This window comes from Malus domestica, chromosome 05 (genome assembly GCF_042453785.1).
Source record: "Malus domestica chromosome 05, GDT2T_hap1".
NCBI lineage: Eukaryota > Viridiplantae > Streptophyta > Magnoliopsida > Rosales > Rosaceae > Malus > Malus domestica.
The window spans coordinates 2,380,383-2,405,296 of record NC_091665.1 but is presented as its reverse complement, the minus strand read 5'-3'; the positions used below and the strand labels follow the sequence as shown (position 1 = coordinate 2,405,296).

At 37.3% G+C, this 24,914-nt stretch overlaps 2 protein-coding genes across 2 annotated transcripts in view; one reads left to right on the top strand and one right to left on the bottom strand.

The window, feature by feature from the left end:
• LOC103436637 (midasin) overlaps positions 1-21,945 on the top strand; it is a 34,786-nt gene extending 12,841 nt beyond the window's left edge. The window contains exons 27-72 of the mRNA XM_029101833.2: positions 120-284; positions 392-599; positions 692-1,557; positions 1,691-3,244; positions 3,332-3,506; positions 3,591-3,653; positions 3,761-3,849; positions 3,939-4,184; positions 5,547-5,682; positions 5,758-5,843; positions 5,937-6,037; positions 6,348-6,489; positions 6,571-6,636; positions 7,129-7,249; positions 7,487-7,641; positions 8,370-8,483; positions 9,557-9,760; positions 9,892-10,074; positions 10,153-10,338; positions 10,475-10,576; positions 10,665-10,889; positions 11,063-11,185; positions 11,808-11,889; positions 11,978-12,108; positions 12,195-12,359; positions 12,566-12,641; positions 12,728-12,840; positions 13,723-13,793; positions 13,892-14,005; positions 14,175-14,243; positions 14,337-14,493; positions 14,924-15,194; positions 15,283-15,521; positions 15,759-15,953; positions 16,053-16,274; positions 16,367-16,522; positions 16,618-16,842; positions 17,007-17,300; positions 17,418-17,564; positions 18,361-18,561; positions 18,670-20,367; positions 20,458-20,739; positions 20,922-21,101; positions 21,198-21,299; positions 21,420-21,542; positions 21,652-21,945. Coding sequence (XP_028957666.2) covers positions 120-284; positions 392-599; positions 692-1,557; positions 1,691-3,244; positions 3,332-3,506; positions 3,591-3,653; positions 3,761-3,849; positions 3,939-4,184; positions 5,547-5,682; positions 5,758-5,843; positions 5,937-6,037; positions 6,348-6,489; positions 6,571-6,636; positions 7,129-7,249; positions 7,487-7,641; positions 8,370-8,483; positions 9,557-9,760; positions 9,892-10,074; positions 10,153-10,338; positions 10,475-10,576; positions 10,665-10,889; positions 11,063-11,185; positions 11,808-11,889; positions 11,978-12,108; positions 12,195-12,359; positions 12,566-12,641; positions 12,728-12,840; positions 13,723-13,793; positions 13,892-14,005; positions 14,175-14,243; positions 14,337-14,493; positions 14,924-15,194; positions 15,283-15,521; positions 15,759-15,953; positions 16,053-16,274; positions 16,367-16,522; positions 16,618-16,842; positions 17,007-17,300; positions 17,418-17,564; positions 18,361-18,561; positions 18,670-20,367; positions 20,458-20,739; positions 20,922-21,101; positions 21,198-21,299; positions 21,420-21,542; positions 21,652-21,684 — 10,656 coding nt within the window. The 3' untranslated portion in view covers positions 21,685-21,945. The remainder of the gene's footprint in view (positions 1-119; positions 285-391; positions 600-691; positions 1,558-1,690; positions 3,245-3,331; positions 3,507-3,590; positions 3,654-3,760; positions 3,850-3,938; positions 4,185-5,546; positions 5,683-5,757; positions 5,844-5,936; positions 6,038-6,347; positions 6,490-6,570; positions 6,637-7,128; positions 7,250-7,486; positions 7,642-8,369; positions 8,484-9,556; positions 9,761-9,891; positions 10,075-10,152; positions 10,339-10,474; positions 10,577-10,664; positions 10,890-11,062; positions 11,186-11,807; positions 11,890-11,977; positions 12,109-12,194; positions 12,360-12,565; positions 12,642-12,727; positions 12,841-13,722; positions 13,794-13,891; positions 14,006-14,174; positions 14,244-14,336; positions 14,494-14,923; positions 15,195-15,282; positions 15,522-15,758; positions 15,954-16,052; positions 16,275-16,366; positions 16,523-16,617; positions 16,843-17,006; positions 17,301-17,417; positions 17,565-18,360; positions 18,562-18,669; positions 20,368-20,457; positions 20,740-20,921; positions 21,102-21,197; positions 21,300-21,419; positions 21,543-21,651) is intronic.
• Positions 21,946-22,982: 1,037 nt separating this feature from the next.
• LOC114825273 (disease resistance protein RPS2-like) lies at positions 22,983-24,083 on the bottom strand. Its single transcript, XM_029103687.2, has one exon. The coding sequence runs from the start codon at positions 24,081-24,083 to the stop codon at positions 22,983-22,985; it is 1,101 nt and encodes a 366-aa protein (XP_028959520.2).
• Positions 24,084-24,914: the final 831 nt, after the last annotated feature.

Genomic DNA, 24,914 nt, shown 5'->3' with positions numbered 1-24,914 from the left:
CTTTCTCTATTCAATTATCTTCATTTCTCGTTTTTCTATGGAAACATATTCGTTTCAAGGACTCCCCTTATATTGTTTTGTATGTCTAATATGATTAATGGCGAAATGTGCCTTATCAGGGTTTAAATGCTATCCTGGATCATCGAGCTGAAGTTTTCATTCCAGAGTTAGGCTATACTTTTAAGTGTCCCTCGTCCTTCAGAATATTTGCTTGCCAAAACCCTTCCCATCAAGGTGGTGGCAGAAAAGGCCTTCCAAAGTCCTTTCTCAACCGTTTCACTAAGGTATTTGTCTGACTGTCATTTGAATTCTGTATATAGTTGTGTGAACCTCACTTTATTATGTATGCTTGCAATAGGTGATGATATAAATGTCTATTTCATTGTTTCAGGTGTATGTGGATGAGTTAATTGAGGATGATTATCAGTTTATCTGCAGTTCCCTTTATCCATCAATTGACAGACCTCTGCTTTCAAAACTGATTGTGTTTAATAAACGGATGTATGAAGAAACCATGGTGTATCACAAATTTGCTCTGGATGGTTCTCCTTGGGAGTTTAATCTACGAGATGTGATTCGATCGTGTCAACTCATACAGGGTTTGAACCGCTTGTTATCTTTTTTGTTTTTATTTCTTCGGAAAGTTGTATTTTGGATAGTGCTGTATTCTAATATTTTTTTTTCAATTCAGATGCACCCTTTATGTCCAAGGAGTATTGCTTCCTGGACATTGTTTATGTTCAAAGGATGCGTACAGAATCAGACCGTAGAAAAGTCCTACAGTTATATGAGCAGATTTTTGAGAGGAAGCCACATATAAATCCTTACCCACGAGTTCACCTCAGTTCTGGATACTTAATTGTTGGAAATACTTCCATAAGAAGGAATTGTGTTCAGTCATCTAAACTTCCCAGCAGCACACTTAAAATTTTGCCTGAAATCCGTCAAAGCTTGGAAGCAACTGCACAATGTGTAGAGAATAAATGGATGTGTATCCTGATTGGTCCAGCATCGTGTGGTAAGACCGCATTGGTCAGGTTACTAGCTGAGCTCACAGGAAATGTGCTGAATGAATTACATCTTTCATCTGGAACTGATATATCAGAAATACTTGGATGCTTTGAACAATATAATGCCTTCCGAAATTTTCGCTTGGTTGTTGCTCAGATTGACTCCTATGTAAAGGAGTGTTACAATTTGCGATTAGAGTCCTCAAAGGATGCAATTTCACTTAGCAAAGGTTTTATTCCCAGATGGTTTGCTTTCTTGTCGAGCGTTAATTGGGATTCTAGTTTTACTTCTACTTTTCTCGAGGATACAGGGAGATTTTCCAGTTCTCTTGCTTTGTTAATTGAGGTCATTGACAATCTAAAGTTGGTTATAACTGGGTCAAGCAAAGATCTTGATGAACTTAGGATGACAACTATCAAGTTGCAAGAGGGTTATGAGAAGGGGCCAATTTCGGCAAAGTTTGAATGGGTTACGGGAGTATTGATAAAGGCTGTAGAGCGTGGAGAGTGGATTGTTCTAGAGGATGCGAATTGTTGTAATCCCACGGTATGTAAGCTTCGCCATGCCTATGCGTTATTTACCCTCTAACATTCATGTTATTTGTCACTGTCCAGTAATGTTCACTCTCCCTATGCTTGTTTGTCATGTGACATGGTTTTTTTTTTTATTGTTAAATTAGGTACTTGATAGGATCAACTCTTTGGTTGAGCTGTCTGGATCAATTACAATTAATGAGCGCGGGGTTGTGAATGGAAAACCACTTGTTATTCAACCGCATCCTAATTTTCGAATGTTCCTGACTGTAAACCCAACTTATGGTGAAGTATCCCGAGCAATGAGGAACAGAGGAGTTGAAATATTTATGATGCAGCCGTATTGGCTACTAGGCGAGAGTAGCAGATTCAGTCGTGACCGTGAGGGCAGTGAACTAAATGATGTAAAAAGATTCATTGTTCTTTCAGGCATTCCCTTTGCCAAATTAGTGCATTCAATGGCCAAATCACATATCTATGCTAGAGGAGAAGGATTACGTTCTGGTGTTTCCATCACATATCTTGAGCTTTCTCGCTGGGTTCAGCTGTTCAAACAACTTCTAATGAATGGAAGCCAGCCTTTGTGGAGCCTTCAGACAAGCTGGGAGCATATATATCTCAGTACACTGGGCGAGGTTGTCGGAAGAAATGCGATTAGTCATGTGAAATACACATATTTACCGGTAACTGAATTGTGTGAATCTAAGTTGTCAATGCACCCATCTTTGTGTTTGCCTGGAGGATGGCCAGCGCCATTGAAGCTGAGTGATCTTGCATGGAACTCGAAAGAAGCTCATGTGAAGACTAACTGCATGTACCTCGAGTTCCTGGGGGGCAAGTACGCATCATACCAATTACAACTCGCAAGTAGTAGGTGCTCTATGTACCAGGATTCAACTGCTCGGGAACTAGTGACTTACTTGAGGGGTACAGGGATGCTAAATGAAACTATGGTTCACAGGGCTTCCCCCTTTTTGACCTTAAACTCTGTGGAGAATGCTGAAGTTGACAAGGCATTGACAAAGGTTGAGAAAAAGCTACTTTTTGCTGCCAAATGGGCCATTGAACAAGCTACTGAAAGTGATCTCAAGCTGTACCTTCTATGGTTTAACTCATATTGTTCTCAATTACAGTGCTTCCCTCAGTTCAAGCATTTTGTGGATTCTATTATACAAAGTATGGAGCATCGTATTTGGGAATACATGTCCCTTCGATATCATGACCTTGCGTCTATTCACAAAGTAGAATTTGAAAAGCAGCTGATACCACTGCTCTCATTTGAGTTGGTGGATGCAATTGAGTCAAATGACAGGTCCACTTATCAAAAGTATTTTCACAATGCGTTGAATTTTGTAATGCAACTGAGGCTCACTTATCAACAGTGGAATACTGAGAAAAGCTATGATTATAGTAAAGCTCACCTGCTAAATAAAGGTCGTTACTTAGAAGTGTTACAATCTTTGCAGAAGTTGGAGGGGGAATTCCTTTCTAAGTTTGCTGATTCATCTGTCATGCTAATTGAGTCCCCATCTTTTGATGCACTCATTCAGTTGTACACTGACCTTCTTGAGGATCATATATTATTTTGGAAAGGTTTGAAGTCGTCTGACTCAGATCTGTTGCTAATCTTTTGGCGAATGGTGTTGAAGCATGCTGCAAAATTGAAGGACTTCTTTCCTGAAGCAGTGTATAATCTGCTGGTAGGCTAATAGTGATGTACTTCTTTAGCTTTCTTGTGATGTATTTTTTGTCTTGATTTTTTTCTGTTTTTGTTTTGTCTGGAATAGAAAGAGAGCGGGAAGCTGGAAAGTTCTTCACTTTTCCACTCAGAGAAGTCCTTGCTGTGGGTTTATGGCGGTCACCCAATTTTGCCTTCTTCTAGTAGAATATTTGAAAAGCAGCTTCAGATTTTGGAACTTTGCGAGTCAGTTTGGCCAACACGAGCAAGATTATTTGTCCATGGTAGGACATTAGCTTTCTCTGTTTCTTTGGTTACAGTGACTTTTGAGCTTCTATAATGCTGTCTATGTTTGGTTGCTGTTACAGTGAATGATCCTGTGATTGGGGTTGCATCCTCAAGTTCTGATCTCCGCTCCCTTGTGTTGGAAGGTTGGTTTTTTATTTTATTATTTTAACGTACTTCTTTGATTGTTCTCATCCTAATTGATTTGTGGCCCCGTCATTACAAGTTCTTATGATATTATTAACTTATATAGGTATTTCCATGTCATCATGTATCACGGGTAAATCTGATTCTTATGAGGATGAGGACCAAGTTGTACAACGGTTGGATGGAATTTATCAGGTGGGAGACCTTCATGTTTCCACAATCACCATTTTGAGTATTCCTATCACGTGTTAATGAAATACATATCTATACTTTTTTTTCGGCAGAGTCTTTTGCAAATGTTAAAGGAAACAGTCAAATTGAAGGAGGCTTCATGGTCAAAAAAAGTTTTGTCCATAGTGACTGCATCTGTTTGTTGTTCTTTTGGTGACGAGGCAATAGGTCAGACATTTGGGCATGGCTGTTGGCAGGACACATATCCTCTGACTGATAGTACAAGCTTTGCCCTGGATATGAAACTACTTCAGGATCTATCATCTATCATTCTGGTCAATAGAGAAGAAAAACAGCTGGTAAGATCATCTCAGTGGTGCTTTGAAATTTATAACCATAAACTACATACGACATCATTCTAAGCTCATGAAGGAATTGCTTATAATTCATAGTCCCTCCAGTGCTTTATTTTATTTTATTTTATTTTTTTTAACTGTCGGCTTTAGTTGCTTCCAGTAGACTCATATTATTTAAGTTTTATACTTACTCTGGAAACTAAGGTGTTTAGAGTAGGTATTTTCTTGTTGTACTTGTTTAGGTAACTGGTTGAATGGATAAGTTCTGTAAGCAATTAGTGCATAATAGTTATTCATATTCATTTCTTGTTTCTACTTATCCTTTTTGAGAAATCAAAATTCCAATTTGGATGCTGTACTCCATAGTTACTTTCCTAACTTTACTAAACATAGTCATGGAAAACTGCATTCCATCCCTGTGGAGAAACATAGGATATATTTTCCTTTCCCCTTCCTATTCCTTGAACTGAACGGAGCCCAAGTTTTTTGGAAGCAAAAAGATGAGCATGGTGTTATGGAGGTGTTTTGTAAATTTTGGGTGATCTAAGTGGAAAGGAATAAGAGGTAGGAAGGGCCGATGATTTGCCACTTGTTAGGGTGTGGATTCGGCTTCCCTGTGAGTGTCACTATATTGAGAGTTGGTTTTGGATTTAGCTGTGCTCTTAGCCTCTTAGTATTTATCCTTGTTACTTTTCAAGTTGTTGTTCAGTAGATGCCTTTTCCCCTGCATTATAGTGCATAATAGTTATTCATATTGCTCCAAAAGAAAAATGAACTTGTTTTTAATGCAAGCATGCTTTTTTATGAAGAAACAAAATTTTATTGCAAAGAAACAATAAAAATACAAAAGCCCAGAAAGACACACAAAACAAGATAAATAGCACCATCACCCATACATTTAGAAACTATAGAAACAACACAAAACTAACTAATAGCCGCATTCTAGTTATGCCAAATTTCTGAAAAAGACAAATCTCTAAATTCTGTAGTAACCGAAGCCCACAGAGATGACCATTACCGAACATTATCCCACATATCCTCCCTTCTACTGCCTTCATTGTTCTAAAAAATCGGCTTGTTTCTTTCCATCCAAATGACCCAAAAAATAGCTGAAACTATACATCCCCATAAGACCTTGATTTTCTTCCCCTTTCCTGATAATTTATGTTCCTCTACCATAAGAGAATAACAATGCCTGGGTAAAACCTAACTGATACCGAACTCCTTAAACAACTTCAACCAGAGATTTAAAGCCACCGGACGGTGAAGAAACAGATGGTTAACAGACTCTGAACTTAATGCAAGCATGTTGCTACCTTAAAGGACACGTAATATGTGTTAATTTTACTTATCTTTGAATGACAGGAATTGGCCAAAGTATTGAACCATCTGAAGTATGCATTGACATTCTCAGTGAACAATTCATCTAGACCTCCTCAAATGTTTCTTCCCCATCAGAAGATTTTCTGGATACTGGATTTGTGGAGTTCAGTTGATGCAGGTCAATGAAACTTTCTGTTACATTCATTTACCTGTTATGTCATCAGTGTGCTTATCTTTTTTCTTTATGCTGCAGTGAATACAAAAATTTCCAGCTTTGTACTCGAGATGTGGTTTCGGTGGCATCAATCCTTGTGGATTTATTGCCCAGTTTCTGTCGAGGTACATATATTATCTTATGTGGTGGGATATTTGCGCTAGCAATTTTCATTCGCTGACTCATTTCCGGTTTCATGGTATTCTAATTGCATGCAGAGCTTCTTAAGCACAGCTGTTTATGATATTCAAGTACGTGATATTCCAGTACCTGATGTGCTGATTCACCCTGTGGTAACAGCAACAGTCTTCCAGATACTGTAAGATGTTTTCTTCCTTTTAAAGTATTACTTATTCTACACGTACCTGGCCTGGGTAGAAATTCTTCATGATGGTTGTCTATATTTAATTTATAAGGAAAATTTTTCATTCATAGTACTTCTAGTTTTGTCAGTTTCAAGTTTTATTAACGAGTAACGACTATTTCTCATGATACATTTGAACCTTATCATTGAATACATTTTTACATTTATCTTTGTTAATTTTTTCATACTGAGATGCTTGTTTAGCTATTGATGTGTCTTTAACGTGTGTTCTTGTCATCGCTTTCCTCTCTCTTTCATTAATTAGGAAAAGCACATCTTCTATCAAGGATTATGTTGTGGGCTCTCTGAAGCTTAGAGGTGCATCGTCTAATCTATGGCGTAGCTCTCTCCCAGGAGCAAATTTACCTTGTTTTCTACTATCCACTGCTCGTTCTCTGTTCCAGCAGGTAGAGTACCTTTTTATGAGTTGTTGACTAAGCTTTTCACAAGTATAATACATATATATTCATATGATGCTCTGCTTGTAGATTATATATGCACACGAGAAATCTTTTGACTCTGACCAATTCGCTAAGATCAAGTCAACTTTAGAGGTATGTTGTTATAAGTTGTCTGAGTATTAAATAGTTTGTTGAACAATTAAGTGTTGCATGGAATTGGGTCATGCCATTCTGTTTTTACATTGGGTTTAGTCGTAAGATTCAGAATTTCATTACCCATATTCTCCTCCTGTAAACTCGTGATACTTTTCAGAATTTTATTACTTTGAATTGGGTTATAGTTTCATTTCATTCTCACTTCGTAACACTGGGATTTGTAAGCGGTTTATCATGAGATGATACTTTCGAATTTTTATTACTTTGAACTGGGTTATTCTTCCTTTATGTTTTCACTCTGTAACACTAGGATTTGTAAGTGGTATACCATGAAATGATCATTATTTAGCAAGGCTAGTTACTATGTCTAGAGGAAATCAGAATTAACTTTTTCGTTAATGATGTCTAATCTTAACGATGTCTAATCACAATGAATTTCCCAAAATAATGAGATATTGACTGCTCTATTGTACTTCGCTATGGTAACAGCAAGGAACTGGTGTTGTGGGATCTCTTATTTCAGAGTCAAGTCATCATGGTCTGAAGGAGTCGGTGGATATGTTTATCGAGCCACTGCTTCGAAACCTCTATCCCCATTTCTCATCTAAAGGTATTCTTTAGAAATTCTTTGTGCATACAGTTTTGGCGCTTGTGAAACCCTCATCGTTTTCATACTGTTCAAATATATTTAACATTTATTTTTAGTTCACACTGAAGTTATCTGCATCCATATCCAGATTTTGATATCATTCATTTTTGTGACATTTTTTTTTCTTTTTACTGGCAAGGCTGTTTGTTGGTTTATAAATTGATTTCAATTATATTTAATATTTACTTGAATTTTCAGAGGTTGGCTTTATTCAAGGCTGTGTTTGGCTGCGTCTTGGGATATTACGTCTTAATCTATTGCTGTGCTGTGATGATTTGGATCCTGCCATGAAATACCATTGCAAGAATTCACTGTTAGCAGAGAAAATATCGTCGCTGAAACTTGAAATTAAGGTTTCTTCCCTGAATATATTTTTCTATTGCACGAGTTGTTACAAAAGTGTACTGACATTATAATCATCTTTTACACGCAAGCACTTATTGGTATTTTAGTAGGCATATACAAATTGACATTTGTGTATTTGGCATAATCCCTTCGGTGGTTGATTTCTGTTTCTTGCATATTGCTTTGTATATATTGAATTATTTCATTTTGTTCTACTGAAAGTTTGTTGGCCCTGAAGAAACATGTTAACATGCTTGTCTATATGTGTGCATGCTTCTGCAGCAGCACTATATGTGGTTGCATCACTAATTCTGGTTTTGTTTCGATGTTTTCCCGAAGATCTAAGGTGTTGCTGCAGATTTCATGTGTCTTGTAGAAGTGTAATCCTTGTTTATTATTTTGTACTGTTTGTTTATTTTGTAAAGAGTTATTATTTTGTACTGTTTGTTTATTTTGTAAAAAGTTATGTATCTTATAAATATCTGTCGGGAGCAGTTACATCCCAAATAAGCGAAATAGTGCATCAAAAACTGTTTATAATGAATGTAAGTCAATAAAGTATCTTAACGTATTATGAAGTTACAGATGTGATCATCTATACTGACCGGTTACAAATATCATGTGCAGTTTTACGGTTTATTTCAAATAAATTATACTTACGACTGTGAAACTAGTTTTTAATGATTCAATGAGATTAAAGCTGATTTTTTTCAATGAATTCTTGTTTTCTGGGTAGGTTCGGCAAAAAAGTGAATATTTGGCTGGGCAGATTTCTACAAGATATTCTCATGAAAAAAGGTCACAGGCGTTGAACAAGCTTGAAGTGGAGCACAAAAAGCTACAGAGAAAGGTATAACAATTTTACTTTTGCTCCACACTATCAATATATTTTGAGAATTCATATACTTAGTGGAGTAGTTTTTTGTTTGAAATGCATCACTCTATTTGTTACCTTTTCCAGCGAGAAAACTATGCACATGATTAGCGATGATAGCTTTGTCTGCTTCTTCTAAAAGGCATCTTGTCTTTTTAGAATATATTAATGAAAATTATTGCAAGTCATGTATTGCCTGTTGAGCTATGTGAATGGTGAACTTATTGTTTTGGATTTTTATTTTCTGTATGTTTAAGAGTGAGCCTCTCAGTCATACTATAGACCACTTTTTTTTTTTTCTCACTGAGGTCTTTCATGCACATGCACTTTGACCGATTAACTGGTTGTGTTTGTATTATATTCAATCATATGGTTCATAATACCTCTGTTTTTTTAAAAATTCTTTTTAAGTTTTTTTGGTGACCATCCTCAGTTTCTCTTCTCGTTGTACTTCATGTGTCTCCTGTAGTGCTTCTTTTCAGAAACCTTTAGAATGCATAGCTTATGCTTTACTGATTGTGCTTCTAGGCATAGGATACCTTTTACTGATTGTACTTGATGGATTTTGGTTTAAAATTTTGATATTATGTTCATTCCTACTGTGTGTCATAAATTTTGTCAAATGTTTTTCAAACCTTCAGTGCTATGATCATTTGCTCTTCTTTTTGTACTTCTGGTGTCTCCTTTTAGTGTAATGTTTCTTCAGGAGCAGCCCTCTCTTGAATGCATAGATTATCTTTAGTCATTAGACTCGTTACTGATGTTAGAATGTCAGGACCCTGAATTGGTAATCGGTGGAGAGGCAGTATATCTTTTAAGCTCTTTATGCTATGATCGTACCCTAATTGTGGGACATTCTGAACTGGTTCTGCTTGAATGAATAGAGTCTTATTCATATTCTTCTTGATGGATCTTGGTGTCTGAACTTTTAGATTTTGTGGAATAGCCTCTATATATACTATATTTTCAGCTTCACTGGACTTCAGGTAGCATTTCTTCTTTAGCTGTCTTTTCTTTTTTCTGACGATAATCTTTTGTTTGGTGCTTAGATCGTGTTCCGCTCTGACTACCGGAAATTTAAGGGCTTGAAACAAGAATGTGACAAGTTTCTTGAACGTGTCACATCTGATGAATTTTTTCAGCATGTTACATCTGATATGTTTTGCAAACACATTTCATGTTCAGAAGTTTCAGTTGGTAGTGTTCATGCCATTAATTTACAACAGATTCTTGACCAAGGCATTAACTGGCAGGTGTGTCTCTAAATGGCTTGCAATATTATGCTTGATAATTGTCAGTCTATTCATTCTGTTTTAAGCTGTTATTATGTTTTCAGCTTTCCAATTGTTTTAACCCTTGATTTTAATTCTTATATTTATCTCAGAAAATGGCAACTGGTTTTATTGAACAACTATTATCAGATGAGTACCGTGAGTACACAGATTTTGTTCAACCAGTTCTGGTTGCATTATATGAAATTAAATTGGGCTTGGCACTGATTCTGTCTGGCATCACGCAAAAGATAATCCTAAGTAGAGTTGAGATGGCCAATACAGATATGCTTATGGTATTTTTTTATGCTTTTATGTTTGTGGATTTTAGCAGTGTCTTGTTGCTTTAATTACTTACTTGGAGAGTTTGACAGGGATCAATTTGCTCATTCATGAGATTCCCCCGGGTATCAGTTCCGAAGACCATTTCTATTGACTTAAACAGTGGTTCGAGCGAATTTCCCTATAACATAGAAATTCCTACAATGTTGAATGCTGATGACATAAGTCATCTTGAGAAGTTGATCACCTTTTCCAGTGGTGTTCTGAGCGATGATATGGTATGTATTGCATCTTATAATCTTTTTCTACACAGGGTATCCTGTTTAAGTGTGCTCAAAGTTTTACTTCTGGATTATTTCCTTGACTAGAATTGTTTGGCATAAAATTCAATGCTCATAATATAGTTTCCTACAGATATCTGTTTCACAACTTAAAGCTTCTCTGCACCGAAACATTGTTGTCCGTGTTGCACATTTCGTTGCTAATGCGTGGCTGATGGATTATGCATCTTTTATGGTTTGTTTCTTTCCCATTTTGAAACTGTTTGAGTGGAAATTTACTCAAAGTTATTGACATCTGATAATATATTTTCTTTGTGATTCAGGTATTGGATAAGATATTTAATGTGTTTGCAAGTCGTTGGATGAGCATGAAGATTCAATCTAAAAATGAAGAGGAAGCACATTCTCAAAAATTCAAGTTTAAGCCTCGTGCATTAAAACTTGAGAGTATAATTGATCTCAACATATCATCTCTTGGGAAGTTATTTGCAAATGAAAGCTTCTTAGAATGGAAGGAATTTCTTTCTAAAGATTTGCCTATTGAGAGGGTAGTGCTTCTGTGCTTTTTCCCGCTTCCTCTTGGAAGTAATTTTCAGAGTTTGTGTATTTGTTCATTATTTGTGTTCTGGTTGCAGATTTCATGTATGCGTATTCTTCCTGGGTATTTTAATACTTCTGTGCTTTTTCCTGCTATTCTCATAAAAAAATATTACCCATTCAGGAGGAAGATTTGAAAGAACAAGAAGATTTAGATGAAGAATGGAGTTTTATGGATGATTCCATTGTTAACGACGTGGTCAATGCTCACAATCAGTTATTTGGTTCATGTAATCTCGTTCTAGCAGTAAGTTGTTTGTGAAACTTAATTCACAACTACTATTTACTGCTGAAATCAACATCTTTTTATTTTTTGCCTCTATGCTGTATTTTTTCACTCCTGATCTGTAAGTTACACATATTACCTTTGTTCTCCTCTCTTGCAAAGAATTTTGTTTGATGCCGATTTCTTTGCTATAGTGGTGTAAATTAAGTTTTAGGGGTGCCAAGGAAGACGTGTAATAGTTCCGCAGACATAGGCATAATTCACCGTAATTCTTTGTTATGTATGTTCCAGACTATGATTGACCTTAATTTTTGTGATGTATGTTCTTTTGCAAATCAAGATTGTTGTCCTTGGAGAAATTTTTTGTGATGTAAGTTCAAGGAGGCAGGAAAATATTTGGTCCGAACTATGGGTTGGAAATGTTTTGTTTTTAGTTTTGCTTGGCTTTGGAGGGTGATGTTCTTCTGTTTTTTTTCTTGTTTAGTGGATTCTTGGTCCACTTTTATGTAATTTTGTTTTACTGAGTACTAAGGTGTTCACTTTAGAAAATAATGCTAAAGAAAACATATTTGGTGGGTCACTTTCTTTTTCTGATATCCTGTATGTGTTTACATTTGGGTGACATTGTTTATTTTTCATGCAGCCGGGTACTTTCCATGTCAGCGATCTGGACAAAACGCTTTCATTCATTGATTCGCATACGCTTGGAGTAGGGATGATCAAAGGTGAAGATTTTTTTGCGGTGGCTTTTTTTCTTTCTTGCTTTTCTGTGTTATACTATGTTTGCATAGTAATAGTCCTTTTCATTTCCAGGTTTAGGGGGCTCATTTCTTTCCAGTCTGGATGCTGCACTTGTACCAGAGAATCTGTTTCGTATTTGTTTGGAGCATGAGCAGAAGTTTGTTTCTTCTGATACGTCAGCCCACAAATATAACTTTTACAAGGTGTGTAAACATTTGTGTCCTAGTATGAATATTTTATCTTCAGTAGCATCATACCAGTAAACTGACTTCCATATCTTATTTTGTAGGATTCAAATGCTCCGAAGATGTATGAAATGGTGAAATTGCTTACTGGTCTTCAACAACGAATTCATACCCTTTTAATTGAGTATGAAGATCATCATGAACTTCAGAAAATCATGAATGCTATTCAAATGCTTATGAATATTCCACTGAACACCTGCCTAGCTAAGGTATTGATACTTCCAATTAGTACCGTAAATTTATTATGTGTAACAAGTATTTTATCAAAAAATCTCTACAAAAGATCATTTCACCGTTTTTTATGCCAAGGCTACAATTTTCATCCTTGTACATTCTTTTCCCTGCCGACCCCACTTAGTGGGAAAAGGCTTTGTTGTTGTTGTTGTTGTTGTTGTACATTCTTTTCCCTGCGTAGGCCCTTTTAGGATTGCAGTTTCTAATTAACAAGCTCCATACATTACAAGAAAATGGCTCACAATTCGCGTTCTCTGGTAAGAGTTTTCATTCAATGAGCATTTCCTTCGTGGTGGAATTTGTTCATTTTTCAATCTTCACTTTTTTCTATGCCTTCTTATAGATCAAGTCAAGCCCATTCGTGAACTGGTGTTCTCGTGGCAAAAGATGGAGTTCAATTCCTGGCCTGCCTTACTTGATGAGGTGCAGGATCTGTGTGAGGTTAATGCTGGAAAGGTAAATCAAAGTTACTTGTAATTGTGAAAGTTAAATCAATAGAAAAGCAACAATAATTAACCCATAAAAAACTTGAGTAACAATAATGTTGAAGAATGGCCAAAGAAAATAAAATTAATGAAACCCGATTTATTCTTTTCCTTCTTGCACTATATCACTCATGTTTGAGAAAATATTTGAGCCTTTCTAGTTTGTGGTTTTAATTATCAAGTATTGTTCAAGTTTCAATGGCTCTTTATACCCAATCCTTCATTGAATCATAAATTTCCATTACTGCTGTAATGTAATACGACAGTAATTTTTTAATTAGGCGAAAAAGCCCACTTAAAGAAATAATACCTGTACCCACCCCAGTACTTGTCACTCATCTCCTCCCATTGAAAATCCTAAACATAAATTAGTACAAATGAATCTATTATTAAAAAATGGATAATGAAATGGTAGTTTGGGAGGCTTCAAATGCGTAGCAAATGAACAATATCCATTTGTATCTTGTTTAACTTAAATCTTTTTGTAATTTCTAAAACTGGAATCACGGGATATAACCTTCGGCTCTGTATCACCTTGTAACTTCCAAGTCAACAACCAATCAACATAACAAAATTGGGTTGATTCAAGGATAGTATTTTAGGAAGATGGTATGGTTTACTTATGAAATCAGAGATTTTTAATATAAATCTGAGATTTTTAATAAGACGGGTGTAAGATAGAATCACGTGTCAACTTACTTAAAAATTAAGTTCAAATGAGGCTCTCTTAAGCTTAATTGATGAATGCCTTGATATTGCAAGTTCATTTCTCTAATGTAGTGAAATAAAATTTCTTAGTTATTGATTGATTTTGCATATCTAATTTTATGCTTTTGTCTTGTCATTCTTGCAGATCTGGCTTTCGCTTTATTCAGTTCTACGACCTTCTGATGCTGTTGAATACGAAGAATCTACTACCCATAGGCACGTTCAGAATATGTTTATTTTTTTTTCTTGAATATTATTTATGGGAAACTTTGTGGTTTACTGTTAGATTGTGTGACATGTCTGCAACTTCGCAGTTTGGAAGACTTCTTACGTTTATCCAGTATTGGTGAATTTAGAAGGCGCCTTCAACTTCTTTTTGCTTTCCTTGGCCAAATAACTACCGGTACAAACCTACAGGTTTATTCAAGGTATGATAGTAAAACTTTCGTACTATTTTGCTCTACCATACTGGTAGTAAAATTACTCTTAATAGGTTCATGTCAGAGATGTTAAAATTATAGTTCTCAGGAGCAAATGCTCCCATTTAAAATACTTTTTCCTTTGGCAAGGGATATTAACTGTTAACAATTCATGCAGTGATTGTGAGAAGAAAAATGTGAAGATTTTATACAATGCGTTTGGATATTACGTGCAATTCTTACCAGGGTGAGTTCATCAACTCAATGTGCCTTTTTTTCCCATTCTCTGTTTTCTTTCTTTTCCCATCACAATCTTTGAGTATTGCATTGTTTTCATCAGAATTTTGGCACATATGGATTCTAGTAGAAGAGATATAGAGATGGAACTCAAGAAAGAACTCAAACTATGCCAGTGGGAGCACTGTGAGAGTTTTCTGGACTTTGGGAAAGTCGAAAGCACAAGGAAGAAGCTGAAGAAGATTATAAAGAAGTACACTGTAAGTATATGTAGTTTATTCCACAAACTTGATGTTCCTTATTGCTAATTGGGTGATCTCGTGACTAGGTGTATTCCACAAACTTGATGTTCTATTGTAGACTTTCTGTTATCCTAATATCTTCTATGTCAGTCATATATTGGTTCGGTTCTGAATCTGATAGACTAGAAAGTAATTTTTGTTACATCTGATGCTTTCCCTGAGAATTTAATTTCTTTTTAACTAATATCCAATTGTCATGTAACTTCTTTAATTTGGCTGGAATGTTATCAGAATTCTGGACACACTATTGATCATGATCATTGACCTAGTGTAATATTGTCTGTATGCATGGCCCTCGTCTGATAAAAGAACAATACTTGGTTATTTGCTTTTTCCATATTTACTTTGAAGAGGTAATGATTATATGCCTCTGTTCTTGTTTGGATAGGTCCTACTTGAACAACCTGTAATTGTTTTTCTTGAGCAAGATATTGTGAAGGGGGCTGAATGCCTGCCTCAACAAGTTCAAAAGTTCCTCATGGATAATGTGAACCCAAAAATAGGGACGGCAGATGCTGTTTTTGATTTGACTGTGTTGAATGACAAAGATAGGTGTATGTGGTACACTGATTGGATAAAAGAAGCAGATTCTGCTATGAAGAATCTGAAGAAATTACAGCCAGATAGAACTCTTGAATTTGCATATCCACAGTCTAAAGGTGCTGGAAGTTTCTTCTATCTTCATGAAGTTACTTGATTTTCTTTTATTTCATTCTTCGGTTCTTACTTTTTGAATTTACAATACAGAACTGTGCTCAGACATTGCTGGAATACTAAGGCAGTGCCCAGCTTCTCTTGTCCCTTGTCCTTCATACAAGGAGGAATGGAGTGCTGTGTGGCTCACACTTCAAAAAATATTTAAAGATGCAGTAGATTGTTGTGATTTGTGGAAGGATGAAAGCAAGATTCAAAAGAAGAGACGGGCTTTTTCTTGCCTTCTAAATCTTTTAAAAAGCAGCGGGTTGTCAAGGGACATTTTTATAGAGGTATGAACATTGGATTTTAGCTCTTGTTCTTCAGAGCATATTCTTCATATATCCATATATAACTGTGATCAACTGAGCAACTAGAAATAACCATTGTGTCGTTATAAAAAATAAACTTAATATATAAGTGTTGCCAGAACCTTAAAATAGTTCCAACGGTATATATTCTGTAGGCAGGTGAGCGATACAATCACATGTAAACTAACTTTTGCTCTTCTATTGAATGGCTTCTGATAGGACGAAGTTAAATCTTGGTGGTTTGTTCATCCGTCATATGATGTTCAGCATGTGCTGCTGACACAAAGTCGTCTGCCCAGTGGAGATTCTGATGCTGTTCTTGATTTGACTAGTCAAAATCTTGTTACTGAATGGAAGACAACGAACGAATACTACTTCAGTAGCGTAGCATCTGTGCTTTTTACTCACAAACAGGTGGGAATGGCTAGATTTCAGAAGCAAGAACCTTGACAACTAAATCTTGTCATTTTGGTTTGACTACTGAGTATTTATGTTAATTTATATGCGTTACAGAATGGAAGCCAAGATCCTTTTCTTCACCAGCTCGTTGAAATACAAAAAAATCAGCAGGAAACTGCCAACAAATTTGCAGAGCAAATGCGGGACTTGAAGGAATGGATTTCTACTCTGGAGAAGTTATATTCAGATTCCACTGGTTCTGATGATGGAAGCGGTAGCAAGATCTCTATTGGTCAAAATCAACGGGCCACCTTCAAATGCATGTGGCAACAAAAGGTAATTTGTAACTGTGGAATTCTACTTTTCATTTGAATGATCGTTGATTTTCGTCTTAATTTAAGATGCTAAGGATTTTTGTTTTGTTGCAGCAATTATTTGATAGTTTGTGTGCCACATCACATGATGAGTTGTTGTTGCTGAAGACATTCCAGAATACCCATTTAAACAATCAAACTGTCAAGAATGAAGTAAATGAGTTTCTTGCTTCTATTGAGAAATTTATTCCAGTTCTGCAGAAATCTAAGGTCTCTGTTTCTTGTTCCTTGTGTGTTGTACATTTCTATCATGCATTAGATAGCTCCTCACACTCGCACTACATTTTTGCTCAACTTTGTAACAGGAATCTTTGGACAATTACCTTCTTGGCCCTGATAGAGCTATAATGACGTTTTCTGGCTCCTCGCAATTCTTTCTTGTTTCAAAGCGTATGGAACAATTGGTGTTCCAAAACTTCAAGGTTATCAAGGCTTTTGAGGATCATCTTCTTGCTTTCCATGGGAAAGATGCAGATAGAAGCTTGGTGAAAGATATTTTGCTTGGTCATTTTGTAGACATACTTAAGAAGGTATCCCTGGCTTTTTAATTCTTTTTTGGTGCTCGATTGTTTTTTTTTTCTTTTGGTTGCAGTGTGACCCTTGTTAGCGGTAAGCTAAATATGGCAAATGATTCTTAGCTGTATAATTATAACTTTGTAAGGGATATGGAGTCTTATGTTTTTGCATTTTTCAGGGGAGGTTGATGGAAAGGGAGTTCAGTTCAGTGGTAATAAATGAGAAAAATGTTTCCGTTGGTACGCATGATGATGACGGCGGTGAAATCAATTTTGCATTTTGGAAAGCTCTAAGAGCTACATTTGAACATATCGTTGGTGTGATGCAAACATTAGGTTCGCCAAGTAATAGCCATGTTCATCCAGATAAATTGGGTCATATCACGTCTTGGGAAAAGATATTTGACTCATCGTTGAAAATTTTGAGCTTGGACAGTTTGTGTGATAAGCTCCGGACAACAATCCTTTGTGCTGTGAGTTTTGTTTCATTTTGTTTTAATTTTTATTTTTAAGAATTATTGTATCCATGTGGTTTTGTTTTGTCACTTGTGTATGCATACCCATTAAATTATATAATGTCCTGTTCTCAGGAAAAACTGGTGAATCATTGTGGTGGACGTTCTCCGAATGCTTTGCTCCAAATCGAAGTGCAGTTTGAGCATCTACATTTCTGTTTGGACATATTGTGGAAGTTTGGTCATGCTCTGTTGAAAGAACTTTTAGCTATGTGCAAAACTGTAAGTGGTCTAGTCCGCATCTCAATCACACATATATTCAAATTTGCTGTTTCTCATACCCTTTTCTTTGGGCTCGTGGGGCAGGAAGTGGGAATGTGGAACTAAAGCTTCATTCAATTACTCCCTTTCCCGTCAAACCTTATTTCTATTACCCGAAAATGGTTCAAAAATTGTATGGTGATTCTAATGTTTTTTTTTTTTTTTTTTTTTTGTTTTTTTTTGTTTTTTGTTTTTTGTTTTTGTTTTGGATCTCTCCAAGAGGTCGCACTTGGTGCGATGGCAAGTGCCTTCGCCCATGAGCGGTAGGTCTCGGGTTCGAGACTTGGGAGCAGCCTCTCCATAAATGGGGGTAAGGCTAGCCGACATTCACCTCTCCCAGACCCTGCGTAAAGCGGGAGCCTTGTGCACTGGGTACGACCTTTTTTGTTTTGGATCTCTCCATGTGTGAATTTTTTCTGTGATCTTTCTTTCTGCGCTAAGATTTAACATGTTGGTGGTAATCTTACTCTCATATCTGGTTCTGCTACCTACCCAAACCGAAATAACTCACTCTGCCTTCCTGCCTTAACTCAGCCATTAAGCCTTAACTTTTACAGTCGATTTGCACTAATAAAAACACTTGCATGGTATTATATATAGCATACAATATGGAAATTATAGGCCCTGACATCTGTTATGTATGTTATCGTGAACGGAAGTTAACATTCACATGATTATGTATTGGAAACTAGATTATATTTGTCATGATTATTGAATTTTTTATTTTGAGGAGATTGATATTTATATTAATGTGCAGGTATCTTTAACCATTCACATGCTTGCAAATGTTTTGGCTTTATATTCAAAGGGATCTGGGGTCTCTTCTGAAGACCAGGAGGAGGATGCTACTGGTAATACATCTCAAGATAAAACTGGAACGGGTATGGGGGAGGGTGTAGGACTGAATGATGTCAGTGATCAGATCACTGATGAAGATCAACTTCTTGGAACTGATAAGGTATTGATTTGGGCACATTGAGTTTTTAAACCAGTTTATTATTGTAGGTTTATCGTTTGGCACATCATGACAAGATGTTATTAAATTTTTCTATGCATGCATGTGCAGGCCAGCGAAGAACAAGATGCTGCAGGTGAAGTCCCAAGTAAAAATGATAAGGGGATAGAGTTTGAGGAGGACTTTCAAGCTGATGCATTTAGTGTCAGTGAGGACTCTGAAGAAGACGCAAATGAAGATGATGAAGATCAGCAGTTAGAGTCTAAAATGGGAGAAACTGGAGCTGACAGTGAAGCTGTTGATGAAAAACTATTTGATAAAGATGAGGATGAAAATCTCAATAATACTAAAGAGAAGTATGAATCTGGAAATTCAGTTAGAGATAAAGATCCAAGTTCTAGAGAGCTTAGAGCCAAAGAAGACTCTGCTGCCACCGCCGACGAACCTGGAGATCTTGATTTAAATAAACTGGATGAAGAAAATGGTGAGACTGGAAGCCAGGATGATCTAAGTGATGGAGAGAATGCAGATGATATGAACTTAGACAAACAAGAAGCAGTTGTAGATCCTACAGGATTAGAGCCCGAGGAGTTGAATCAAAATTCTGATGAAGCTGAACCTATGGAGGTTGATCCTGTAATGCATGATGAGAATGCGGAGAATGAGAACCATGAAGAAGAACAAGCAATCTCAACTGATGAAATCATGGGAGAGGCAGAGACTGAACAAACGGATGCAACTCCTGAAAGTGAGGATCATGAAGATAATACTGAGATGAATTCAGAATTAAGCAAGGATGAGTTAGAACTGGGAGTACCTGACTCACAGAGGGATATGCCCAACACAGAATCTTCAACACAACCAAATGGTAACATGAAGGCATCAGATCCAGGAGATGTAGCACCAGAGTTGAATTGGGCAAATAGCAATGATATTCATACTGAGCTTACTCCTGTGAGTGGTTTACCTCCTAGAAATACTTCAGAGCTGGATATGATGGTTTCTGAGGTGTCAAATAATGGGACAAATGTTGTTGAGCAACCAAAATGTCAACTTCCTAGGCAAGAATCTTCATCGGATAAAAAAAGCGAGCCAAACCCTTTCCGTAGTGTCGGGGATGCACTCAAGGACTGGGAGAAAAAAGTTCGAGTATCTGTCGATCTCCAGGAAAACAACATGGAGGTACAGGATGAAATTGGGAACGAAATTGAGAATGAAAATGCAGATGAGTTTGGATACGTTTCTGAGTATGAAAAGGGGACAGCTCAGGCTTTGGGACCTGCAACATCTGAGCAGATTGACAAAAATGTAGATGGTAGTAAGTCCAACGCCGATGAAGATCTTTCAACGCATAAAGATGGCCCTGTTGAGATGGAAATTGAGAAGCAAAAAGTAGAACCACAGCCTAACCAGAGTCATACTCAAGTGCTAAAGGATAAGACCGAGGACCAGATGCCTCTCTCTGGTGCAGAAGAATTGTCTGGTGATCAATCTCAAGAAATTCATAGCCATCGTGATGGTCAAAGCATGGTAGAGGACGTGGTCTCTGTCAAGAAATCCTACTTTAGTGACATAAAGCAGCTCAGTGAACTTTCCGTAAATGATGGTGACATGGGAAAAGCTCAAGATCCTGAGGAAATTTCTGATGATGTTATGGGCAATGCTACCGCTGTTTGGAGAAGATGTGAGCAGACCACGACAAGATTGTCACAGGAGTTGGCGGAACAATTGCGTCTTGTCATGGAGCCTAATCTTGCCAGCAAGCTCCAAGGGGATTATAAGACTGGCAAGCGGATTAACATGAAGAAGGTTAGACACAAGATAACTCAACCAGTGTCCAACTTCAGTTTTTCTAAAACATAGTTTAATAAGTTTTCTTTGTGGTGTAAAATTTATTAGGTCATTCCATACATAGCCAGTCATTATCGGAAAGATAAAATATGGCTGAGACGGACCCGGCCTAACAAACGTGATTATCAAGTTGTCATTGCTGTTGATGATTCCCTTAGTATGTCTGAAAGTGGCTGTGGTGATGCTGCTATCGAAGCTCTGGTGACAGTATGTCGTGCAATGTCCCAACTAGAGATGGGGAGCCTCGCTGTTGCAAGCTTTGGAAAGAAAGGTAACATAAGGGTGCTGCATGACTTCGATCAGCCTTTTACTGGAGAAACCGGAATCAAGGTGAGTGCCCTTAATGCCAGTATTATCTTGAACTGAAATACATAGCAACATAGAGGTTATTTATGTATTTTGTTAGGGCAGTAAATTGTTGGATGAAGCCCTTTCCTTTCATATTTCTGTTCAGTAGTGTTAGGGCCCATGGTATATGGCATGTAATGTGTTTTACTGATATTGTTGTGCAGATGATCTCGAGTTTGTCATTCAAGCAGGAGAATACTATTGCTGATCAACCAGTTGTCGATGTGTTGAAGTATCTGAACACCAAGCTCGATGAAGCGGTAGCAAGAGCACGCCTCCCATCAGGATGGAATCCACTACAACAGCTCATTTTGATAATTGGAGATGGCCGGTTCCACGAGAGGGTAATATTTTTTTTTCTCCCTTTCCAAGTGGCCAACGAGCCGTTATTGCTGCTTGTCCACAGTCTCATTTTTTCTTAAACAAAATCAACTTTGCAGGAGAACTTAAGGCGGTGTGTTAGGGATGCCTTAGCTAAGAAGCGTATGGTTGCATATTTGGTTCTTGATAACTCACCAGATGGTTCCATTATGGACCACAAGGTAATTATTCGTACTTTTTTCTTAATATATAGTGTCTGTGTTTTTTCTCTCTGTTCTTCTTTTATTATGTCGTGAGTGGATCTCTAATTCCAGAATGCCTTTCTGCAATTCTTCCTTTAGGAATATTCTTTTGAGGGTGGCTGCAAACTGGTAAATTACATGGACTTTTTTCCATTCCCATTCTACATTGTACTGAGGAACATTGAAGCACTTCCTAGGACTCTTGCTGATTTACTGAGACAGGTAAGCATAATAGTTCACAGCGTTTTTCATGCCTAAGTGCCGCGATGTGACCAGAAAACGCATTGCCTCTCTTTCTATGTTTCTGAAATCTTTGACTTGCTGTTTGCAGTGGGTTGAGCTTATGCAGTACACAAGGGACTAACCTAATCATTCGGTGTGAGCTGCAAAGATCGCTTTGAGTGGCGCAAAAGGTCATATTTTCATAGCAGGTTAACCAGGGAATGAGGATGATGCTTATTGTGTATAATGTAACTTGTATAGGAAACAATTAGAGTCATCATCACTGAAGATGAACAAATTTTTAACTTCATTCACTTTTTTTTTTTTTTTTTTTTTTTTTTTTTGTGGTAAAAAAGATCATTCTTCTTCATTTGAGTAATGTTTTATTGGTGTTGTGTGGTAATTCTAATTCGCTTTCCATTGGACATGGAAGATACCAAATTAGAATTAGCCGTGGTTTTTGGTAATTACACAAGGATTTGGATCCTCTGCCAGACAGGCTTGGACAGCTTCCACATACACCTTCCGCTGCAAAAACCATCTCAACACTCAAACAGCCTCGGTAGAATCTGATTCCACATTTAATTGTAACCTGCCAGTTTCTGCACCATTTCGATCCATGCTTTCATCGCAGAGTTCCGTCGCAAGTTCATTACCCTTCTTATGCCAACCCATAGGTTTTGAGATACCCTGTAGTGAGGCCATTAAAATTCTTCTCATTTGCGAGCACTTGGTGTTCTTGTCGAGAGATTTTAACATGGACCGAGTGTTGCTGACATCAATAGCTAAGTAACGCATCTTGCCGAGGGATTACTGGCCCGTCTCTTCAAATATTTGACATAGTTTCAGAGCAGGTTTGATGTGGGTCATGTGGCTCTCTACTGTACCCGAGTTATCGGATTTAATTTTACACTATGCTTTTGCGCTTAATGTCCAATGTATATTGGTTGGGCTTGTGGTCCAATATGTGGTGTTCTCACGATAGGGGGCGTGCTCCCATACAGAGGAATTGAGAAAATAAAATACAATATATAAGTGTATGGCTCTAGACCTAATAACATTGATGTCTTATGCGATAAAATCCAACACATAACAGTAAGCGATTAAGTTGAGATAATATCGGTTTTGTTAAGGGGTGGACTAGTGGGCCATCTCTCTAAGAGAATAGGCATTTCATAATCCTTGGTGGGCCCAAAAGGTTTAGTACCAAACATTTTTAGATCCTCGAAGAAATATTAGAAAAATCTTTATATGCATCCGTCTTTGAAAATGATCTCATAAATAAACAAAGTAAACAACTAGAGATTATGAGTATATGCATCCATCTCTGAAAGTGATCTCTTTAGGATCTCATAAATAAACAAAATTCAAGGTCCAAGGCAATGTATAAATTATGAGGAAAAGAATACAAAAGATTAGCGTCCATAAACAGTATAAGTTTCAACTGTTGGCAAAACGAGATAATGTGGCCCACCACACTGCGGGATCGCTTTCTTTCTCTAGATTGAAAGCTACGGTCTTGATCGACTGTGGAATCCCACCACACTCCCTAACTATCAACGTTGCTATTCTTTTGATTTCTTCATTCTTCATAACATCTTTATTGGAGTTTACTATTTTCCTGAACATCTTTAGGGCATCATCCTCACACATTCCCTCTATTTTGATATCCTCCTGTTTCCACGATTCACCGCGCTCACCGATCTCGTCGTCATAGTAGCAACCACTGCGTCCAAGCATGACCATTCCGTGTTGGCCTTTACGGATGCCAATCCTCACCAAATCAATCTCAGAAGAAACTTGATCAATAAACAACAAGTAGCTCTTGTTTTCCAGCTCTTTAGCTATAATTTCTGCTCTCTCATAGTTACTCATCAACTCATCCGCTTGTAACCCTAACTGCTTTTCGAGTATGTGTTGTATGTCTCCCACGCCTTTCTCCTCCGTCATGGTTACCCAAAAAATGACGTCAAACGGCTGATCAGTGTTCGTAAGTTCACAGAATCTGTCGTGCACGTTCTCCAGCACCGTTGTCTTTCCCACCCCGGAGGGTCCCCATATGCAAACCCTAGCGCACTTGTCACGACCATCTTTTACAAGCAACTTTAGAAACAACACGTCAACATAGTTATTGAGTGATGGAAAATCATCTATCTTGAGTGCACCCCTCTTTATAAACCGATCGGGCAGTGCAGGCGCGCTCTGATTCCTTATCGTGTCGAGTTTGATCTGCTTTCGCAGGTTGGCGATCCTTTTTATTTTCATGCGAATCTTTAGATCAAGGCACCAAGAAGATTGAAGGAGTCCACATGATTGGCCTTGGTTGATTGTTCTAGTCCTCTCCCTCTCTTTATACCTTTTCTCCAAATTCTCAATTTTGTGTCTCTCTTCATCGACCTTGCGAAGCCAGTCCATGCACTCACTTAGCCATTCGATTCTGTAAGCGTTTGCGGCGAGCACCTTTTTGACATCGGTCTCTTCGTTTTCGAGACGCTTTCTTTCATGCTCAAGTTTCTCAAAACCTCTCTTGCCAAAAGCCATGGTATTGGAAATTTGGAATAAAAGAAAAAGGAGAATGTAGTTACAGATTAATGATTAACACGAGAGTAATAGAGGTCTATTTGTACTACTCATGCTCACGGGCTGACCAATTTCTATTAGGAAACCATTGCCTTTCCTTTCCTTTCCTAACAAGGGACGGTTTGATTTGCTTTCTTGTTATTGTTTGTTTTACCATCAAGTCTAGGTAAAATATATGCGAAAGCAACAAGAAAAGTAAGGAGTACCAAATTTTACATTCCTAAAACACCGGGACAAATTAACTATAGAACAAGGATAGTAAGTACAATCCTAATTAAGATACAACTTGTAAACACAGAGAAATTCATTCTATATGGTTTTCAATTGGACTCTAATTAAGATACAACTCGTCAACAGAGATAAATTCATTCTTAGTGGTTTCTCCTTGGACTTGAAAATTGGATATGTAATCGCCACTAGCACTACAATTAGTGGTTGTACAACTTAGCCTGAAAATCTTTTTTTTTATTAAAAAAAATAAAAAATAAAAAATAAAAAAAATAGCCTGGATATCCTATTCCATAGTGTGAATATATGATTGCACCAAATTGATTATATATATTGTGTGAGATCCCACATCGCCCCTATATTCCCATCCCTACCTAGCATGAGGCTTTTTGGGAGCTCACTGGTTTCGGGTTTCATCGGAACTTCGAAGTTAAGCGAGTAGCGCGCGAGAGCAATCCCATGATGGGTGACCCACTGGGAAGTTCTCGTGTGAGTTCCCAAAAACAAAACCGTGAGAGCGTAGTCGGGGCCCAAAGCGGACAATATCTTGCTATGTGGACGGGG

What these genes read in the sequence shown, in the direction of transcription:
- LOC114825273 (XM_029103687.2), bottom strand. Translation starts at nt 24,083, where the DNA reads ATGGCTTTTGGCAAGAGAGGTTTTGAGAAACTTGAGCATGAAAGAAAG.